Source organism: Aricia agestis, chromosome 17, assembly GCF_905147365.1.
Source record: "Aricia agestis chromosome 17, ilAriAges1.1, whole genome shotgun sequence".
In the NCBI taxonomy this organism is placed as follows: domain Eukaryota; kingdom Metazoa; phylum Arthropoda; class Insecta; order Lepidoptera; family Lycaenidae; genus Aricia; species Aricia agestis.
The window spans coordinates 13,819,101-13,838,514 of record NC_056422.1 but is presented as its reverse complement, the minus strand read 5'-3'; the positions used below and the strand labels follow the sequence as shown (position 1 = coordinate 13,838,514).

The 19,414-nt window shown below is 36.2% G+C and overlaps 1 protein-coding gene across 1 annotated transcript in view; it reads left to right on the top strand.

The window, feature by feature from the left end:
• Positions 1 to 10,435: 10,435 nt before the first annotated feature.
• LOC121735437 overlaps positions 10,436 to 19,414 on the top strand; it is a 50,762-nt gene continuing 41,783 nt past the window's right edge. Inside the window, exon 1 of the mRNA XM_042126274.1 lies at positions 10,436 to 10,645. Coding sequence (XP_041982208.1) covers positions 10,528 to 10,645 — 118 coding nt within the window. The 5' untranslated portion in view covers positions 10,436 to 10,527. The remainder of the gene's footprint in view (positions 10,646 to 19,414) is intronic.

Sequence of the window (19,414 nt, the reverse complement as noted above, 5' to 3'; positions counted from 1 at the left end):
AGTCTCTTTGGTCGGGCGAGGAGTGGGCGGGGCGCGCTGGGACAGGCTATTGGTTAATCCGTGATCAGATAAGACGTTATTGGTTGATGGTGACATTATTGGCAGCTATTATTATACGTTATTGCTATATGTTGTACACAGCGCCGCTTGCCAAGTCCGATCTCCACTTTTGTCTAACGATCTTAATGTTGTACGCGCTCTATAAGACGCTAGTAAAATTAGTGCCAAAAAGTTGGTGTAATTCGATGAAAATTGTGACTATCAGATTTATCGTTTTATTCTTCATAAGAATTTTGTCGTTTTTCTTATGTGTACCAAAAACTCAATTTAAATTACGTATTCTTACTCTTACGTTTCAGAAAATGTGTTAACCTGTCTCAACATTTACTAAATTTGCTACAACTGAAAAATACACTTAAATTCCTACCCTAAAATCAGGGTAGTAAGGTTTAATATACGCTGGCAGTAACAAATGAAACGCCTTGTATAAACCGCGTAATAACGTCAAAATGTGACAGTGATTAATATCCCGAGATGTAACATTTTTGGATAATATGTTTCAGAGCTATTTTCTAAGGTGATCCTACGAAGTCGGCTTTAATGAGAAAAAATGATTACGAACAGTATTTGAACAGTAAATCTGTATTATTTTGGAGCAAAATTAATTAAATTGAGAGAATTGCAGTGGCGTATCGCTATTTGAGACTGGGGGCCTTAAGGCCTCAAAAATGCCCAATAATTGGATATTAATGTATTACTTTTTTCTCTAAAACTTTTGAAGTATTAACTAAATTTATTTTTATTCAAAAATCAAAAATATTTATAAATTGTCTTGTATTAATTTGCTATTAAGTATAACAATTCAGTCACTTTTTATCTATCACAAATGCACTTATCAATGATTTTAATCAACTTTTAACTCGAGACAAAAGTATATTTTATCATACAGATAGACAATCTGTCAAACTCTTCATTAAATTGAAGCTTAGTCATTGGCGGTAATTACTTAACTGTAATGAAATGAAGAATTTGACATTTATATTGTATGGAGCTTATGTTAAAATCTTCATTGAATTACAAGTAAGTAATATTCGGCAGTAAGAGTATTTCTGTCACCATGAAAACATTTTTTTGTCGCTCTCGAATTTCTGTGACCATCAAAATGGGTGCTCATGTCGAGGACGGTTACAAGTTCAAAGCGAGCGCGATCTCAAGTTAGAGTGAGGCTTACCCGTACACTGTACAGCACACAGTAGTTGTTAAGTTTATGTACAGACGATATGTTTATTTAGGCTGGTATAAATAGTCAGTACTCAAGATGCAGCTCGATCTCAAGACATGGTTCAGGCTCTGTTATTGATTGGCTGTCAAAATTTGGACCAATAACCATGGGCGTACCGAGGGGGTGGCAGAGGGGGGGGGCAGCTGCCCCCCCCCTGGCCTAGAACCTGGGTAATGGGTCTGGGTCGCATCTTAAGTACTGACTATTTATACCGGCCTTAGTGTTGCCGCTTTTAGTTGCGCTTTACGGTTACATAAGGTTGGACGGTTGAAAACCTGGACTGGGTAGAATGCCTATAAATTGGCATAAAAATGCTCTATTAATGGCATTTTCTCATCCATGTGAATGAATTCCCAATCAAATGGCGTATACCTATCCATATAGCATCTATATACTGCTACTTGGCTATATTATAGCTAAAGAAACGCCCAGTAATGCCCAATATACCCGGGAATTTCCCATCTATGTGAATAAACGCCCGTGAATGCCTAATATAAGGGACTGAATGTGACTGCTCTACCTAAGTTTTACTTGTAACTTGTTGCAATTTTTAACAATGATATTATGGGCACTCTTTACGTTAAAGTGGAATACGCCTCTGGAAGAAAATGCGCACAGTTTGAAACATGGCAGGCAGATTTTCCAATCATTCGTCCAACCTCAGTATGAATAGAATCATTTAATTAAGAAACTTTGACCGGAGTTGAAAAGTTATTGTTCACTTTATTGATTTATAAAATAATTTATTTTATAGAAGGATCGATGCGGCCACCTAGATGTTAGTTACCATAATTTGCACAAAAATGTCCACAATAGAACACTTTGATCTGATTGTCAACCTAGCATTATTGCCAGAGTTACGCTACGGCATGTAGGGAATATAACGCAAAAGTCGAAGCAGAGGGCGCTGCTGGCACATACAGCAAATAATCCGACATGTTGCACACGTCATATCAAAATACTAACGTTGTCAAACGTCGAACAAAACTGTTTGTTTACTCTATTTGCTGGTGCTGCCTCTACCGTGAGCACAATGCAGTAATAGACTTTTGCTCGAAATTTAAACAACCGAAAAATAAAACAATAAAACCGAAAAAAAATAAAGAATAAAACGATAACAATAGTTTATCGTCTTGTTGTTTATTGAGAAAAGTCTTTGTCTAGAAATACATATCTCGATTTGCGTCTTTGGTTTTAATGCTAGGGGGCTGTAGTTTTAAAGTTCGCTTTTTAAGTACATGCAGTCAACCGGGTGCAGCACATGTTAAGCTGTAAGAAATAGATGTTCGTTAATGCTATATCGCTTTATTTAATTACCTATATCTCTAGTTTGTTCGCGGAAGGAAGCGAATCATCAGTTAACATGGTCTTTGTGATCGCGCTGGTGATTTACTTCTTAACGTCAATAGACTGTAGGTGCATAGCTATAACTCTGTATTATTTTCGCTTGAACGTTTAATTAAAATAACGAATTTAAGTGGTATTGTATTTTAAAATTGACAATAATCAGTATTTATAATTAATCAATCGGAAACCCGATGTATGTCTGACGTTTGACACTTGACGGCGGCCATCTTGGTTTGTGACGTCACTGGTCAGTAAATGTAGAAGTTGAGGTTATATGGAGTATTATTTATTAAAGTTTATATCTAGTATTTTTATCCCCGTCGGGTTATAACATTGTATGATTTTGATGTATTATTTTTTAAATATTTATCTGTTACAGTTTTTTGTTCTTAGTATTTTGTATATAACTCCTACTATGTATGTTATGTTATTTAAATGATGTCTATTTAAAGTGTGTACTACGTATATAACGTTTATCTACAGACAGTAGCGACATCTATAACTCTTAAAAAGTTACTAAAACGGTTGTGTTTGGTTTAATAAAGTACATAATATTTAAATAGGTGCCAATAACAAGAAATATTCAAATATAAAATATTTATGGAAAGTAATACGTAGTACATGTTATTAATTTCAACGAATTGTTTATAAAATGGAAGCAATAATAAACGAAATTATCTAGAACTCGCAGTTTCATTCCAAGACCACAATCACAATCAGAATTTCTTTAACCTTATTATAAATTAATAATACCCCCCACACCGGTTTCGGTGACGGTGGCCGGTTTCATTGAGACCAGGACAGGAACGCAGGAGAAATTTTATAGTGCCCAAGTGTGTGCGCAGTACACAAGAGCACTCCCTATTCCTTTACTCTCATAACCCAGTGGGACGGAAGACCGACACGACCGGCGAGAGATCCGGCGCTGGACGACTTTTTACATGCCCATCCGACGCATGGATCATCTTACTTGTCAGACAATCAGGTGATCAGCCTGCATTGTCCTAACCAAACTTGGAAATAAGTAACATGTTTTCAAGCATACCTGTTTCGAGAATATGCTAGGACTGGAACATATTGAAACAAAAAATTATCAAAATTTACTTTTATAAATCTGACTGAAAATATATTTTGTTTCCAACACTAATTCATTTTGCGCTGAGTTATAGATAACACGTTTTTAATTCCCACTTGCCAGGAAAATTGAGGTTTATTTTATCCCCCTGCCCCTACCTGAGTACGCCCATGCCCAGACAGACATGTGTTTTCGTCAGGGGCTAAAATAAATGAAAAGCGCCAGTGTTGGCCTGTCATAATATTACAGTTACACTGAAATGTAGTAATTGCTGTTTCGATGTCGTTGTAATCGCTCTCCCCACTCGATGTTGTAATAACAGGAGTGATTTTCGTTGTTCAAGTTAATTACATATCATTTAATTTTGGTACAGACCTCCAGCGATCGTTATATTATTTCTGGACAATAATTACGATTCTTGCGACGCATAAAAATATTCGTACAAGTATGTTTTCTGTCCCAATTGAATATTGATCCTCATGTATTGCGCACACACATAGCCAAAAGTGTTGGGTACAAGAATATTACATGGCACTGTAGATCTCAAAAGTCGGAAACTGCCTCGATGGACTACGAAACTATTAAGTACTAATATAATATAAACTAAACTACAGATTTATTTAGCAGTTAGATCTTGCAGAAAAGATCGCAGACATAGGTACATACACTAAGACCTAAGTATTTGGCATTTATAATATTAGGTATAATATATTCCCACACCTATTTTTGCAACGAATGTAATGGTGCCTTAACCCATCAAGCCCCATAAGCTCACCGGTGAGCGAGACACAATAGAATAACAATAGATTTCCAAGAATCCACGATCGAAGGATTAATGTGCTTTATGCCGCGGCCGCACATGCGTCTATCGTACGAAGCTTCGTGCTATGAGACGATAGCATTGGACGATCACGATACACGCAGATCGTCCAATGGTATCGTTTTAAGCACGAAGTACTACGCAGATGCGGCCCGGGCATTACACAAGAGCTCTAAACCTTTCACACACTCTTATGATTTCAGACACTCTGCCACATATTTTATAATATTAGTTAGGATATTCCGGCTCTATACTAGGGTCTAGCAGGATACATAATGAGGCCAGCAGCTGCGGACGCGACTGGCGAGCCAATTAGAGAAAGCATTCGGCGAAACACCGTGACTTATCAAACGTGCGGAATTCACTTTAAACACGAGAGTTCGACACATTCGTACACACTTTCTAGCTTAAAAGATCATGTGAATGGTTCTAGTGCATGGGTAGAAAGGGTCCTGAGATAAGCGAAATTTTCCCAAGCGAGTTTCTTGCGCCGCGCCGGTTCTTCTCGCCTGTAGACTCGATGTTCAAAACATGTCTCATGATAATAAACTAGATGTCCCGCGCGGCTTCGCCCGCGTAAATTAGGAATTTTACAGAAAACGTACATTTTCCCATAAAAAATATTTCCCCCGTTTTTCCCACGTTTTCCTCAGTTTCTTCGGTCGTATTAGTCTTAGCGTGATAATATAATATAGCCTATAGTCTTACTCGATAAATGATCTATCTAACACTGAGATAAGTTTTTAAATCGAACCTGTAGTTCCTGAGATTGACGCGTTCAAGCAAACATACTCTTCAGTTTTATAATATTAGGTACTAGGTAGGTATAGATTTTTTTTAATTATCGCTTGACAAACTCGAGTCTCGATCTAAAAGACTATGAAATGGTATAATATGGTAGTGATGATGATGATGATGATGATGATGATGAATGTAATTTGCATAGTAGCATATGCTTTCCGTTCTTAAAACAACGCCGAAACTCCTAATCTTGTATCTATAAGGAATCAGGAGTTCTCTCAGCACCTTCCGAACCACGGTATACCAGGTATATCTCGGTGCAAAATCTTACTTGTTGGTAGCATATGCTTAGAATACTTCTCACGAAACCGAAGTCACCACATGTTTCCCTATAAGTTTTGAGGAGTTCCCTCGATTACTTATGGACCCTTCATCAGATCACCACTTTTGTGAATATAATACCAAATTGGGATGATACCCTATATACCAAAAGAAAAAATTTGAAAATCGGTTAGCAAAAGGCGGAGTAATCGTTGAATATAAGAAAACGAACATAACACCTCCCCCATTTTGAAAGTCGGTTAAAATTGTAGCCTATGTGTTATTCTGATGTATAAGCTATATTATTTTTACGCTTCACACCACGTCAGTCTGGCCCCGTGGTAAGTACCTGAAGGACTTGTGTTACGGGTACCAGACAACGGATATAATATTTCCGTTGTTGTTAATAAAAGTATTAAATATATTATATTTAATACTTTTATACTATACATATATTTAAGATTTTTATTATATGATACACATATTTAATACACATCCATGACCCAGGAACTTTGAAAACTTTTTGTTCCGTCGGCGGGATTCGAACCCGCGACCCCCGGCTTGAGCTACCAACTGAGCCACAGAGGTCGTTAAACATAGTTAATATTGGGTACCTAGTAGTCCGTTTCGACAGACTGGCCTTACGAATTTTTTATCTGAAACCACCTTAAATAGGTACTTCATTTTGTCCAAAGTAACTTTAACTAACTACTACCATTTTTACAAATCCATACTTTAAAATAAGATCAGTAGCTTAGGCGTGACTGGGGGAAACTGGAAAGGCATGGACTACTGATTTTCTTTTTTGGTCGCAGTCGGGTAAAAAAGGGTTGACCTACACTCTTCACTTTCTCGCCTCAACTCTGCGGTAGGTATTATCACAGCTAAAATATCATACAGTAGAGTAGCCTAGCAGTGTTATTGGAGTCAAAGGCTCAACTCACACAGGGGAAGAGTCGAAGCGACACGTCACGTTTTTTTAATTTTTTGCCTACAACATGCTTTGGAAAAAACGTGACGCGTCGCTTCGACTCTGCCCCAGTGTGAGTTGAGCCAAACACGCAGAATACAGAGACGACGTCCGACAATATAAGCTGAGCACAACTTTTAAATGGCTCGGCAAAAATGGAATAAATGGAAGTTCGATTTTTATCGTCCCTCAGGAAATACACAATGTCATTATTGGTAGATAAGATACTTATCAGAGGTATTATTGGTATTGGAAAGCTATATTTTATCGTATTGATAGATAGGTAGGTATTATCAGCTATTATCTTAAGTTTGTGCGAGAACTATTATAATACTGTATTGTATTGCTTGCTACTACAAGTCATCTAAAATTGCGCTAATGTGCGGGACTCGCGATTGACTCCAGGCCCGCCTTTTATGAAGTTGGTCTACACTCTACTGTATAGTTTTATATTGTGGCATTTCGGCAAAATTTTGCGACCCCAAACAGGACCGGCTCCGTTATACATTAAATCTCAATATTGCTGTAACGTATTGGATCGGAATCCGAAATGAGATTTGAGATAGTGTGCCACACGTGACACAACCACCGGGCAAATTGTAGAGTTGTAGAGTCAAAGTGTCTAAACACACTATGCTGAATATCCGCGGCGGAAGTTCGGTTTGATTCCGCCTGCAATGTATTTTAAATTACCGATGACACACCATGCCGAATTCCGTCGCGTTACATTGTATGCTTTTGACATTGCTGACGTAATCATGCGGAATTTCCGCCGCGGAAATTCGGCATAGTGTGCTTAGACACAAACGCTGTGCAAATCGTGATCCCATGATCTATTGGCCGGTTTCATCGAAACAAGGCCATTTACGCAGGAGTAAATTTTATACTGCCCGAGTGTGCGCGCAGTACACAAGCGCCCTCTCTATTATTTTACTCCTAACCCAGTGGGACCGGAAGACCGACACGACTGGCGAGAGACTTTACTTGCCCATCCGACGCATGGATCTATTACTTGTCAGACAATCAGGTGATCCGGCTGCATTGTCCCAACCAAACTTGTTTCCAAAGCGGGAATCGAACCCACGACCGCTGAGTCGAGAGCTACGCTCTAAAGTCTAAACCTGAGCACCACACCACGGTCCATGGAGATTGGAGGCGCTATGTTATATAGGTAATAGGCGTTGCTATAACAGGGAGCCAGAAGAGTAGGAAAAGAATATTCACACACATGACACATGTATTCAGTGACTGCAGGTGGCACCTAAACAATTAGTATTTCCAATTTGGTACGTAGATATTATATTTTTGACGTGGGAGAGCCATGCTTCGGCACGAATGGGCCGGCTCGACCGGAGAAATACCACGTCCTCACAGAAAACCGGCGTGAAACAGCGCTTCCGCCCTTAAAGATGTCTGTCTGTCTGTCTGTCTGTCTGTCTGTCTGTCTGTCTGTAAGAGCTATACTATTGAAACTTGGTAAGTAGATGTAGTCTGTGAACCGCATTAAGATTTTGATACAAAAATGGAAAAAATATTAAAAATTTTAGGGGTCCCCATAGGTACAACTGAAACAAAAAAAATTTTTTCAGGTAACCTATGCGTGTGGGGTATTTATAGATAGGTCTTCAAAAATCATATTGAGGTTTATAAAATCATTTTTTTCTAACCTAATAGTTTGCGAGAGAGACTCTTCCAAAGTGGTAAAATATTGTGTGTCCCCCCCCTCTAACTTCTAAAGTAGGGGCATGATAATTCTTAAAAAAATATATGATGTACATTACTATAAAAACTACCAACGAAAATTGGTTTGAACGAGTTCTAGCAAGCAGTTTTTTTTATACGTCATAAATAGTAAACCTTAATTTAACTTTTAATAAATCAACTGAAATATAAAAATAAATCGAAAACCTTTTAATTTCATAGAAATAAACCTTATTGCTGCTGCGGAACCCTTTATGGGCGAGTCCAACTCGCACTTGGCCGATTTTTAATATTATTAGAATGGATATTGGTTGACGTATCTGCTAAGTGCTGTTCTACGTAAATGTCTTTGAGCGTTGATAACACACATTAGATGGTAGATCAGCCTGTCATGACTTTCTTATAAAAACCATAATGAGCTAACTGGAGTGGTAAGTGGTGACCGCATGACAGTTGACAGTACCACTTGTGTACCTTATATTCATACCAATAAAGTTCATAATCCCTTGTCAGCCACCAAACCTTATTAAGATCAGGTCTGAGACTTGTTATCACAAATCTAGCTCAATCTCTTCTAGATTCTTGACCATCACTTTCGATCTAGCAAAGCAATAAATAAATGAAAGTCTAAAAGTTGGTGGCTAGATTTGATTAAGTAAATGAAAGTTAGGATCCGTATTCCGTACTATCCATAGATGATTGATATCTACCTAAAATCGAAAGTGTATCTCTAAATCTATTAAAAATCGAAAGTGTATCTCTGTCTGTAATTTTTTTACGCGCGGCGGAATACTGAACCGATTTTGATGTATCTTGAGATTGTTATAAGCCGGAGAAAGGACATAGAATAGTTTTATCGCGAAAAATCGCGGTTCTCGTGAGATAAATGTTTAAACGAAGGTCTCGTAGCACCTAGTTATTTCAAGAACTGAATATAATAAATATAATAATCTAGCTGTTTGTTTGTTAGTATACAATATACATGCTCCATCATATTATGCCAAATTAATAAAAACTTATACAATAAAACATAATGCTAGTAATTGAAATAATTTAATGAGTGTGTGGCCCGTGTAGAACAGTGATACTCAACCTTTTTTATACGGGCCATAAACACGTTTTGATCTTGGTGTCACGGGCTGCAAACAACATTTTAAAGGATTAAAAAATACCTTCTTCGAAATTTGCGATTCAAAAGAGGAACAATTTTCACGACTTTCACGACGACTGCACAGTATTTATTGCCGGTGGGCGTAAGTTTCAAAATGGTTTAATTTCACTCGGGCCTCCGATAAACTATAAAGTCCCGGCGGGCCGCAGGTTGAGTAAAGCTGGTGAAGAACAATTTAATTTAGCCGTTATCGATAATAATTGATGGGACAACAGTTTTATGACAGTAATGATAGGGTCAGCTTAGTTTTATAAACGAGCGCAGCGAGCTTTTTCTAATATCGCTAGATTGATATTAATCATCTCTTTTCTTTTAATCTTATTTGTAGATCTTATAAAACTCTACGCTACAACTTAGATAACTTTGTCTCGTCTAAGCTCTAACAAAGTTTTTTGTCTTTGACACTTTCATAATTGTAACACGGGCCACGTTAAATTAGTTACTTATTATGATGTGAATTTGTACTTATATTCTACTATTCCGATGTTAAATATTTGGTCTTTGATCGATCCAGTTTGTTTCATAAATGACAAAATAGAATTTTCATATAATTTATTATCTACGTAAAATATGTATTTTAATAGACCGTAACGGATTGGATCGAATAAGGAATGAAGCTGCATATTTTGTTGCAGAATTAATAACTTCAAGGTGTTCCAAAACAATTTTTTAGAATGAAAATATAATTGACAACTTGTAGTATACAAGTTGTTCAATTATATTTCTGCAAATAAATTATTATTATTAAAAAAAAAGAAGATTTTCCAGCACGAAGCAAGCTGCGAACTCGAACTCTCGATCATGTCAATTTTGAACTCCAAACTCCAAAGTTAGCGATGCCGCGATACACACAACCTGACAGACAGACAGACACAGGGTTAATAAAACACGTCAGTACCAACGTCAACCGGTGGCTTTCATTAACAAGGCATGTAGGGCGACTTGTCTCAGTTTTTTGCCGCAATGACCGCACGAATCAGGTGAATTAGTCTGTGGTCTCGGCGGCGCGCGCGCGTACACCAACATGGAGGATTTCGCGCGGGAAAATCGATTGTTTTTTTTTCTACGCAACGAAAAATGAAAAAGCTATGTGTCGAAGATGCGATCGTATTGTCTGGTGGTCTTGTGTTTTGTGCTTGTGCGTTTTGGTGCGAGTGTGAAATTGGATTTTGGACGAATTTCGAATAGGACGGAGCCGCGAGGGTTTTTTGGCGGAGGTAAATATGATACATTTTCTAGCAATCGGGATAAACTGTAAACATAATTATTTCATATTGTTAAAGCATTGGCTTAATAAATAGTGTGATTAATAAAATCTATTCCATAATACTTAATATGAAGACAGTACCGTAGCTGACTTTATTATTTAACGATTCACAAAATACGCGACTTATTTGCCCGCGCTACTAACTCAAAATTTATTAAAATAAAATGAAAAACTCTGCAAAGCATATTAAAACGAAGTCAGAGACAAAACCTAGTTCTCGGAATATTCAGTTCCAAACGTTTTCCAGGCAATACCATCGATCTAAAATCTAGATTCCAGAAAATACAACAAATAATGATACTTAACCTAATTTTTTGAAGTCGGTTAAAAAGTGGACATTAACATTCGTGCAAATAGTGGCAGATAGATCAATAAAAGCTTATTGCTACGGCATATCTAAGGTAAAATGTGGTAAAATGTATGTGCCTTCGATGTTCGACCATACATTGGCGGTTTAAGTATTGGTTAATAATAATTATTAAGTATTATTTTATAATGTACTTACCACTATTTTTAATGTGGTATCTGTAAAGCGTCCTATGGATGATTTGTGTGATAACTTTGAAAATGCCATTCCAAACATAGCCTGCTTTGAATAGTTTGAGTTGAGATTATAAACCTATCCGCATCTACGTATACCTTTATGTAAGTTGTAGCTTTAATCTAATATATTATTAGATGACTCGGTAAACTTCCTATCACTTCCCACCTAATATAAACCTTCCCTGGACTTTCATGAATATTTTAAGACTAAGGTTGGGTTGCACCAACTAACTTTAACTATAACTGTAAGTTGTAACTTTAACTATAACTTTAACAACAATGCAAAATGTCAAATCTTAGGTTAAAGTAAAAACGGACGCCATCAAGACGCCATATTTAACCATAACCATAGAGCTCGACAAGTTTTTAAATGCACGTGGCGAAAAAAGGAACTAACGCTGTCATCATACAAAAACAACATTTTTTACAGTTCTTCTTTACCAGCAGCGCCCCCACCCACGTTCATATTTTATAACCTTGTTGGACCAGCTATCATCTGTCAATTTCTCCGGTCAAAGTTAAGGTTAAATTTAAAGTTAAAGCTAAATTTAGCCTTAACTATAACCATAACTTTAACCTTAACTTTAACTTTAACCACGCCTCTGGTGCAACCCAACCTAAATTAGCCAAATCGGTTCAGCCGTTCTTGAGTTTTAGCAAGAGTAACAAAATTTAAGATTCATTTTTATGAGGATTCCGTACCCAAAAGGTAAAAACGGGACCCAGCTATTACTAAGATTTCGACGTCTTTCCGTCCGTCTGTCTGTCTCCATGCTGTATTTCCAGAACTGCTATTATAGCTAGACTACTCATCCTCTCATGTTTTCAATAAAATATAAGGTTATAGTTAATTTTGACCACAATTCTGTTGATCATAACCTTCGTGTCTCGTTAATATATTATGGTAAACACCGTTCTTAACCTGAATTATGGTCCATTGAGAATTTCCGTAATAATTCCACTGGGACAATGAGAGCATTATTGTCCGGGGAACAAAAGGGTATTTAAATATACAATTATTGCAAACGTACACGGATGCAAATTCGTGTGCAAAATATTATGTTTTACGTAAGTATACTTCGGTATGTGCTAAATATTGTTTGCGTTTCGCCCATACAGTGAGAACATCTAAGAGGAAACTGAAAACTAGATGATATCTCTCAATTTTTAGGATTCCGCGCCCAAAGGGTAAAAACGGGACCCTATTACTAAGACTTCGTTGTCTGTCCGTCTGTCTGTCTGTATGTCTCCAGGCTGTAACTCAAGAACGGCAATATGTAGAGAGGTGAAATTTTTACAGATTGTATATATCTGTTGCCGCTATGACAACAAATATTAAAAAAAATATATATATTATGGGGGCTCCTATACAATAAACATGATTTTTTGGGCCTTTTTTGCGCTATATCAATAACAGCAACAGGTAGGTACTTGAATTTTTTACACAATCCTTAGTTTTATGTGTACTTTAATATTTAATAATAATAATAATTTAAGAGGGGCTCCCATACAAAAAACACAAACTTTGGCCTAATTTTGCTCTATAATGGTACGGAACCCTTCGTGCACGAGTCCGACTCGCACTTGGCCGATTATTATAAATATAGTATTAGGTACTATTCAAATTTTTTATATCAAAATCTGAGCGTAACATTAAATCTGAAATGGTTTAGTAACATCCATACTAATATTATTATATATGCAGAAGCGTCTGTCAGTCGGTCTGTTATCTCTTCACGCCCAAACCACCGAACCGATTGTGTTGAAATTTTGTATGGAGACACTTTGAGTCCCGGGAAAGGACATAGGATGCTTTTTGTCCCAGAAAAATGTACGGTTTCCGTGCGATACGACGAATTCTGGCAGAACTGAGTTGTCCAGTTTGATGATGCTTTCCAGTTTCCACGTTGTGGCTTGCATTCGTCGATCATGGATAATATAATGAGTAATAATATTCACTTATCATAGAGGAATATGCCACTCTACAAGTTGGCGATCTCTTGTATTGGTCTTCCATGGGGCAAAGTAGAGAGGCTGCATAAAGAACTAAAAAATGGCACGAACATACAATATATACTTATTTTGAAATATTCTTGTTAGATTAAGAGCCTGTTTCACCACTTTCTGATAAAGTGCTTATTAGGCTATTCACAACTTTTTTGACAGTTTCTCCATACTTGATCTGTCAAGTTAATTGGTGGATAGCCTTATCAGGAAGTGGTGAAACAGGCCCTTAACTACTTCATGAACGTATTATGCTATTGTACCCACGAAATACTATTCTCTGATAACAGTTTGATACGGTAACTATCAGCAATAACATTTAACTATCTCTCTCTGTGCCAAATTACACTTGGATGTATACTGGATTTAGATCCAGTACTGGCATATGATTATCTATCCGATGGCCTATCTGACGATTCTATAATTGCTAGTTTCAGTGGTAGGTAGCTCTTTTATAGGGTGAGGTCAGTTCACTCAGTTCACAGTTCACTCAAAGAAGAACTATTATTTACACATTGAATTGACAAACTTGCTGACATATTTTGAATGGCTCATTAAAAATGCATCGCATCGCTGCGTCACGTTGCTTTGAAAACTGACCTTTAAGGCCATCCCCTGAGCAAACGACCTTGACCATACATTTGCCGCGTTGCCGAGATCGAATCAAAATCCTATTTTTTTTACTTATCTTAGTTCAAAATTGACCTAAAAAAATTCAAACGTCCAGTATGTAGGTAATGAAATTGCCGATCTGTTGGCGTGTGTTTCAAATAAACGTAATTTGTAAATACTAGGGAGATGCTGAATGTATGCTTGAATTTAAATAAATTGGTATTACTTTGGAAGCTAAATTAAATAAAAATAGGAAATTAATAACGGAGAAAGGAATGTTCAGATGCTGAAGATTATTGGTGTATTTTTATTACAATTTTGTAGCTTTCAAATTATGAGTTAATAAGGCTGGTATTCCAGGCATAGGCACAAAGGCTGCCAAACTGAAATGGGATTGGGCGGGACATATTAGCCGCATGCATCCTGACCGCTGGGCAAATATCACCACAGACAGGGTACCTGATGATGGACGACGCCGCCGTGGCCAGCCTCGAAAAAGATGGCGCGATGAACTTGACACATACAAGCCAGGTTGGCCGACGGTGGCGCTGGATCGAGATGAATGGAAGGCCGGCCTTTGCCCAGCAGTGGGACACCTTAGGTTCTTAAAAAAAGGCTCTAAAACGGTAAATTAGGGCATCTCCGTAGGGGGAGCGTAGATGGCACATTTATTAGCACGCACGCCGTACGCGCCGTATTTAATAATTAGTTGTATAATGTATGAAATTATGTGAAACCTCGAACATTACGCCGCGCCGCTTTTCGTGCACTACCGCGGTGCGTTCGGCGCGTACGGCGTGGTGCTGACAAAATATGTGCATCAGCCTTAGCTGGTAATAAGTACAGTAACTACAGTTCAATTTTCAACTCTACTGTTTTAACGCCGAGTTTTCAGAGAAAGATAGAGATAATATTTCAGCTCTCTAAATTTTCTCTTATTGTGTGTAAACGGGATACCTGTAAACATATTGCTATGTTTATTGTCTTTCTCCACTAGTCACCACTACTATTACTACTATAATATCTCCACAGTTAATCGAAATTAGAGAAAACGTATCTCTAACCACGTTTCCATTGTCATCTGCCATATACAAGCTATTTTACGTACAGAAAGTACGATGTTTTATACTTTAGTGTCTGTAAGTGGGTAACTTTTACACGATGTCCTAACTTGCTGGATGACTCAGTAGAAAGTGGATGCAGAATTTTTATTTCTACCCGGCTGTGTAAAAGGGTTATGTTTTTCGAGGTATATAACTTGTCGCACTTAAACTTAACTGTTATTGTTAAGGTGGCTAATTATAGTGGTGGATAATTATAGCAGACGAGTGGAAGAATCGAACAAGTAACATTTCGTAACATACGGAAAACAACTCATTTTTTCCCTAATTATTAAAAAAAAAACTTGTAACTTATCTACTTCATAACCTAACTAATATATCTGGCTACACATATAATCCATAGTTTTTTTATTTCAAATATTTTTTTCGTTCCCAAAACCTATATTTAAGCAAAAAAAAACGGGAAGTTTCTTAAGTTACTTACCTTATTCTTCCACTCACGTCTTGTTAATGTTTGTCAATTCTCAGAACTACTCTATTAAGCATACAAAATATAATCAAAATAGGTTAGCTATTTTAAAAGACCTTGGCAACAAACGCTGCGTCGAAAGCATTTCATATTGCTTTACAAAAAACCAGTTCTATTACGACGAATCAAACCTATCTAAATGAGTGGCATATCCTTTGAGAAAACAAGAATATTGGTAGAGACGTGATATAATGCAGCTCTATGTGAATTTTGCCCAGGTTACGACTTGTTGAGTGTAATTTGTCTGGGCTATCTAAATCTATATTATTGCTATATATATATATATATATATATATATATATATATATATATATATATATATATATATATATACACTCACAAATCATCTTTACTAAAAAATCGCAAATCCACACTCGCCACTTGAGAAATGCAAATAATATAAATCTATATACACCACGCTCAAACTATGGGATTAAAAATATTATGTATGAAGGTGCCAAAATGTATAATAGCTTGCCTAAAGATATAAAAGAAATAAAATCACTGCCATTATTCAAAAAGAAACTTAAATTTTATGTACTAACTGATATTAATTAAATGAATGTAAAATAGTAATAAACTACAAATTATAATATTCTATGATCCTATATATAAAAAAAATAAAAAAAATTATAATAAAATGTTTTTCCAGAGAATGTATGATGTATAATTCTAAAATAGTGATGAATGATAAATGTAATGTTTGTTTTTCAGAAAATGTATGATGTATAATTTTGAAATAATGATGAATGATAAAATTTGTAATGTTTGTTTTCCAGAGAATGTATGATGTATAATTTTGAAATAGTGATGATAAATGTAATGTTTTGTGAGAACATGTAAAAGACAAAAAATGTAATTGTCTATACTTAGGAAGTGTTTGCCAAATGTATCACTCAATTTATTTTTGTAACACGTGTTTCTCGCCGTGTATAATAATTTGTATATTATTTTGTGAGAAATAAAGTCTTAAACCGTAAACCGTATATATATATATATATATATATATATATATATATATATATATATATATATATATATATATATATATATATATATATATACACTCAACACTTCGTAACCTGGGCAAATATATACGCACAGCACAAACTACTGGACCGATCGAGCTGAAATTTGGCATGCAGGTAGATATTATGACGTAGGCACCCGCTAAGAAAGGATTTTGATCAATTCCACCTCCAAGGGGTAAAATAGGGGATGAGAGTTTGTATGAAACTTTGTTAATTTTAAACCGATCGGGCTGAGACTTTGATACCTAATTAATAATAATACTTCATAACGCGAGCGAAGCCAAGGGCAACAGCTAGTATTATGATAATTTGCAAGTCCTATCATCAAGAAGATGCGGTTATACCAGATCTTATAACTGATAATTCTTGATAATTCTTGGCCATCCAGCACCGGTCGGACCAGTACCGCGATTTACATTCTGACACAGTTTCACCGATTCTCTGAAAAAAAAAACAATAAAATTGACGATAGAATTCGTTTTATTACCATTTATTTGTCCCCAATGCAATCAGATGGGATGGAAATGAGATTCGAAGTAGTTTTTTGATCGAAGTTCGAATTTAAGTTTGGTATTTTAAAATAAACTTTGGTATTTCCGGAGCTAAATAATTATTCTCTATACCAGTAATATAACTCATCACGAGAGATTGAACAGATAAACATACACTAGCTATTTGACTGAGCTTTGCTCAGTCAAATAGCTAGTGTGATTTTACTAAAATGATTCCTAGCTAGATCGATTTATCGCCCCCGAAACCCCCTATATACTAAATTTCATGAAAATCGTTGGAGCCGATTCCGAGATTTCAATTGTATATATATATACATAATATATACAAGAATTGCTCGTTTAAAGATATTAGATTATAATTGAATAGGTACCAAGGTAAATGTGTCTTCATGTTATAAAATGTTAGTTATCCACTTCTTCTTACGTCTTAAATTGTATCAAGATTTTGAACTATAAACACCTAACGCCTATAGAAAAGTTGCAATTTAGTAACACTTTTTCTTTCTCCGAACTCTTTTTTACTTTTTGTTGAGGAGAAACTTTCAAATCAACAATCGTGTTTTTTGTGACTGCTCTCGATCTAATGATAACTACTAATAATAACTCCGTTGCGCCAAATTTCGTTTATCGCGCGGGAACCGTACATTTTTCCCGGATAAAAACTATCCTATGTCCTTTTCCGGGAAGCGAAGTATACCAAACTTCAGCAAAATCGGTTCAGCGGTTTAAGCGTGAAGAGGTGACAGACAGACAGACAAGAGACACATTTATAATATTACCTAGTATGCATATTTTTTACAGCTGTAAATTATTGTACACTGCATATTATAGACTTTCTTATTATGAAGAGGTTTGTAATGTAAGTTCGACCCACTAGCTAAGCGTCCTAGGAGAAACTAGTCTGCCTATCTTCGGTAGACCTAATTATACCTGGACCGACAATTCTGACTAGGCTCTACGCACTAGAAAGTACACTAGATTCCTAAATAAAAGGAAAAAAAAATACAATCAATAGTAAAAATCAATAGTAAACCATTTTATGAATCGTGCCGTGTCTTTTATAACGACTTACAAAAACGAGGGACTTATTAACTTACTATATTATAAACAGAAGTAAAATTGATTGGTTGCATTGCAAAATCTCCGAAATTACTACACAGATTCTGACGAAATCTAGTACAATTAATATAAAATATGTCTATTTTATATTAATTGTACTTATACCTACTTTTCATTACTTTGCGGAAAAGCGTAGGTCAACCGCGATTGTCTTTTATACAAGAATTAGGTTATAACTTATACCTATATAACATACTAGATAACACCGTACATTTTTTCGGGATATAAAATATCCTATGTCCCTACAAAATCCTGTCTCCATGCAAAATTTCATCAAAATCGGTTCAGTGGTTTAAGCCTGAAGAACGAAGAGGTATCAGACCGATAGACGGAAAAACTTTTAGTATATGGATAACGTGTATATAATAATAATAACTTGCTGTTTGACCGACCTTTGCTCGGTATTCGATAAAACACAAATAAAATGACATTTTCTAAAAATGATTCCTAGCTAGATCGATTTATCGCCCCCGAAACCCCCCTATACAGTGTGTAACAAAAATAAGTGATAATACTTTAGGGTGTGTACGTGTTCCTTGTAGAGAGTTCACCGTGAAAGTGGCAGCTCTGAAAGACGAATTTTTTTTTTCAGTTTTGTATGGGCAAGGGACCGAGCGTCACGAGTTTCCCCATACAAAAGTGAAAAAATTTTTTGGTCTTACAGTGCTGCTACTTTCACAGTGAACTCTCTACAAGGAACACGTACACACCCTAAAGTGTTATCACTTATTTTTGTTGCACCCTGTATACTAAATTTCATGAAAATCGTTGAAGCCGATTCCGAGATCCAACTATATATCATCCAGGTACTATATATATATAGTACAGTACAACGCGTTGTGGTCACAGTGAAACAGTCAGCCCTAGTGAAAACTCAAGAATAAATCAAGAAAAACGAATAGCATATCAGCCACGACACGAATTTCGCGTTATGGTATTTCTGTGATTGCCAGAACGCGTCGTGGCCGTTTTCACTGTTTCACTGTGACCACAACGCGTTGTACTGTACTATATATATATATATATATATATATATATATATATATATATATATATATATATATATATATATATATATATATATATATATATATATATATATATATATATATATATATATATATATATATATAGTACAGTACAACGCGTTGTGGTCACAGTGAAACAGTCGGCCCTAGTGAAAACGGCCACGACGCGATTGATTAATCGTCTATAGGTATGGAAGATTATATTTGAATTACCACGCCCACACCGGTTTCGGTGACGGTGGCCGGTTTCATTGATACCAGGCCAGCTACGCAGGAGTAA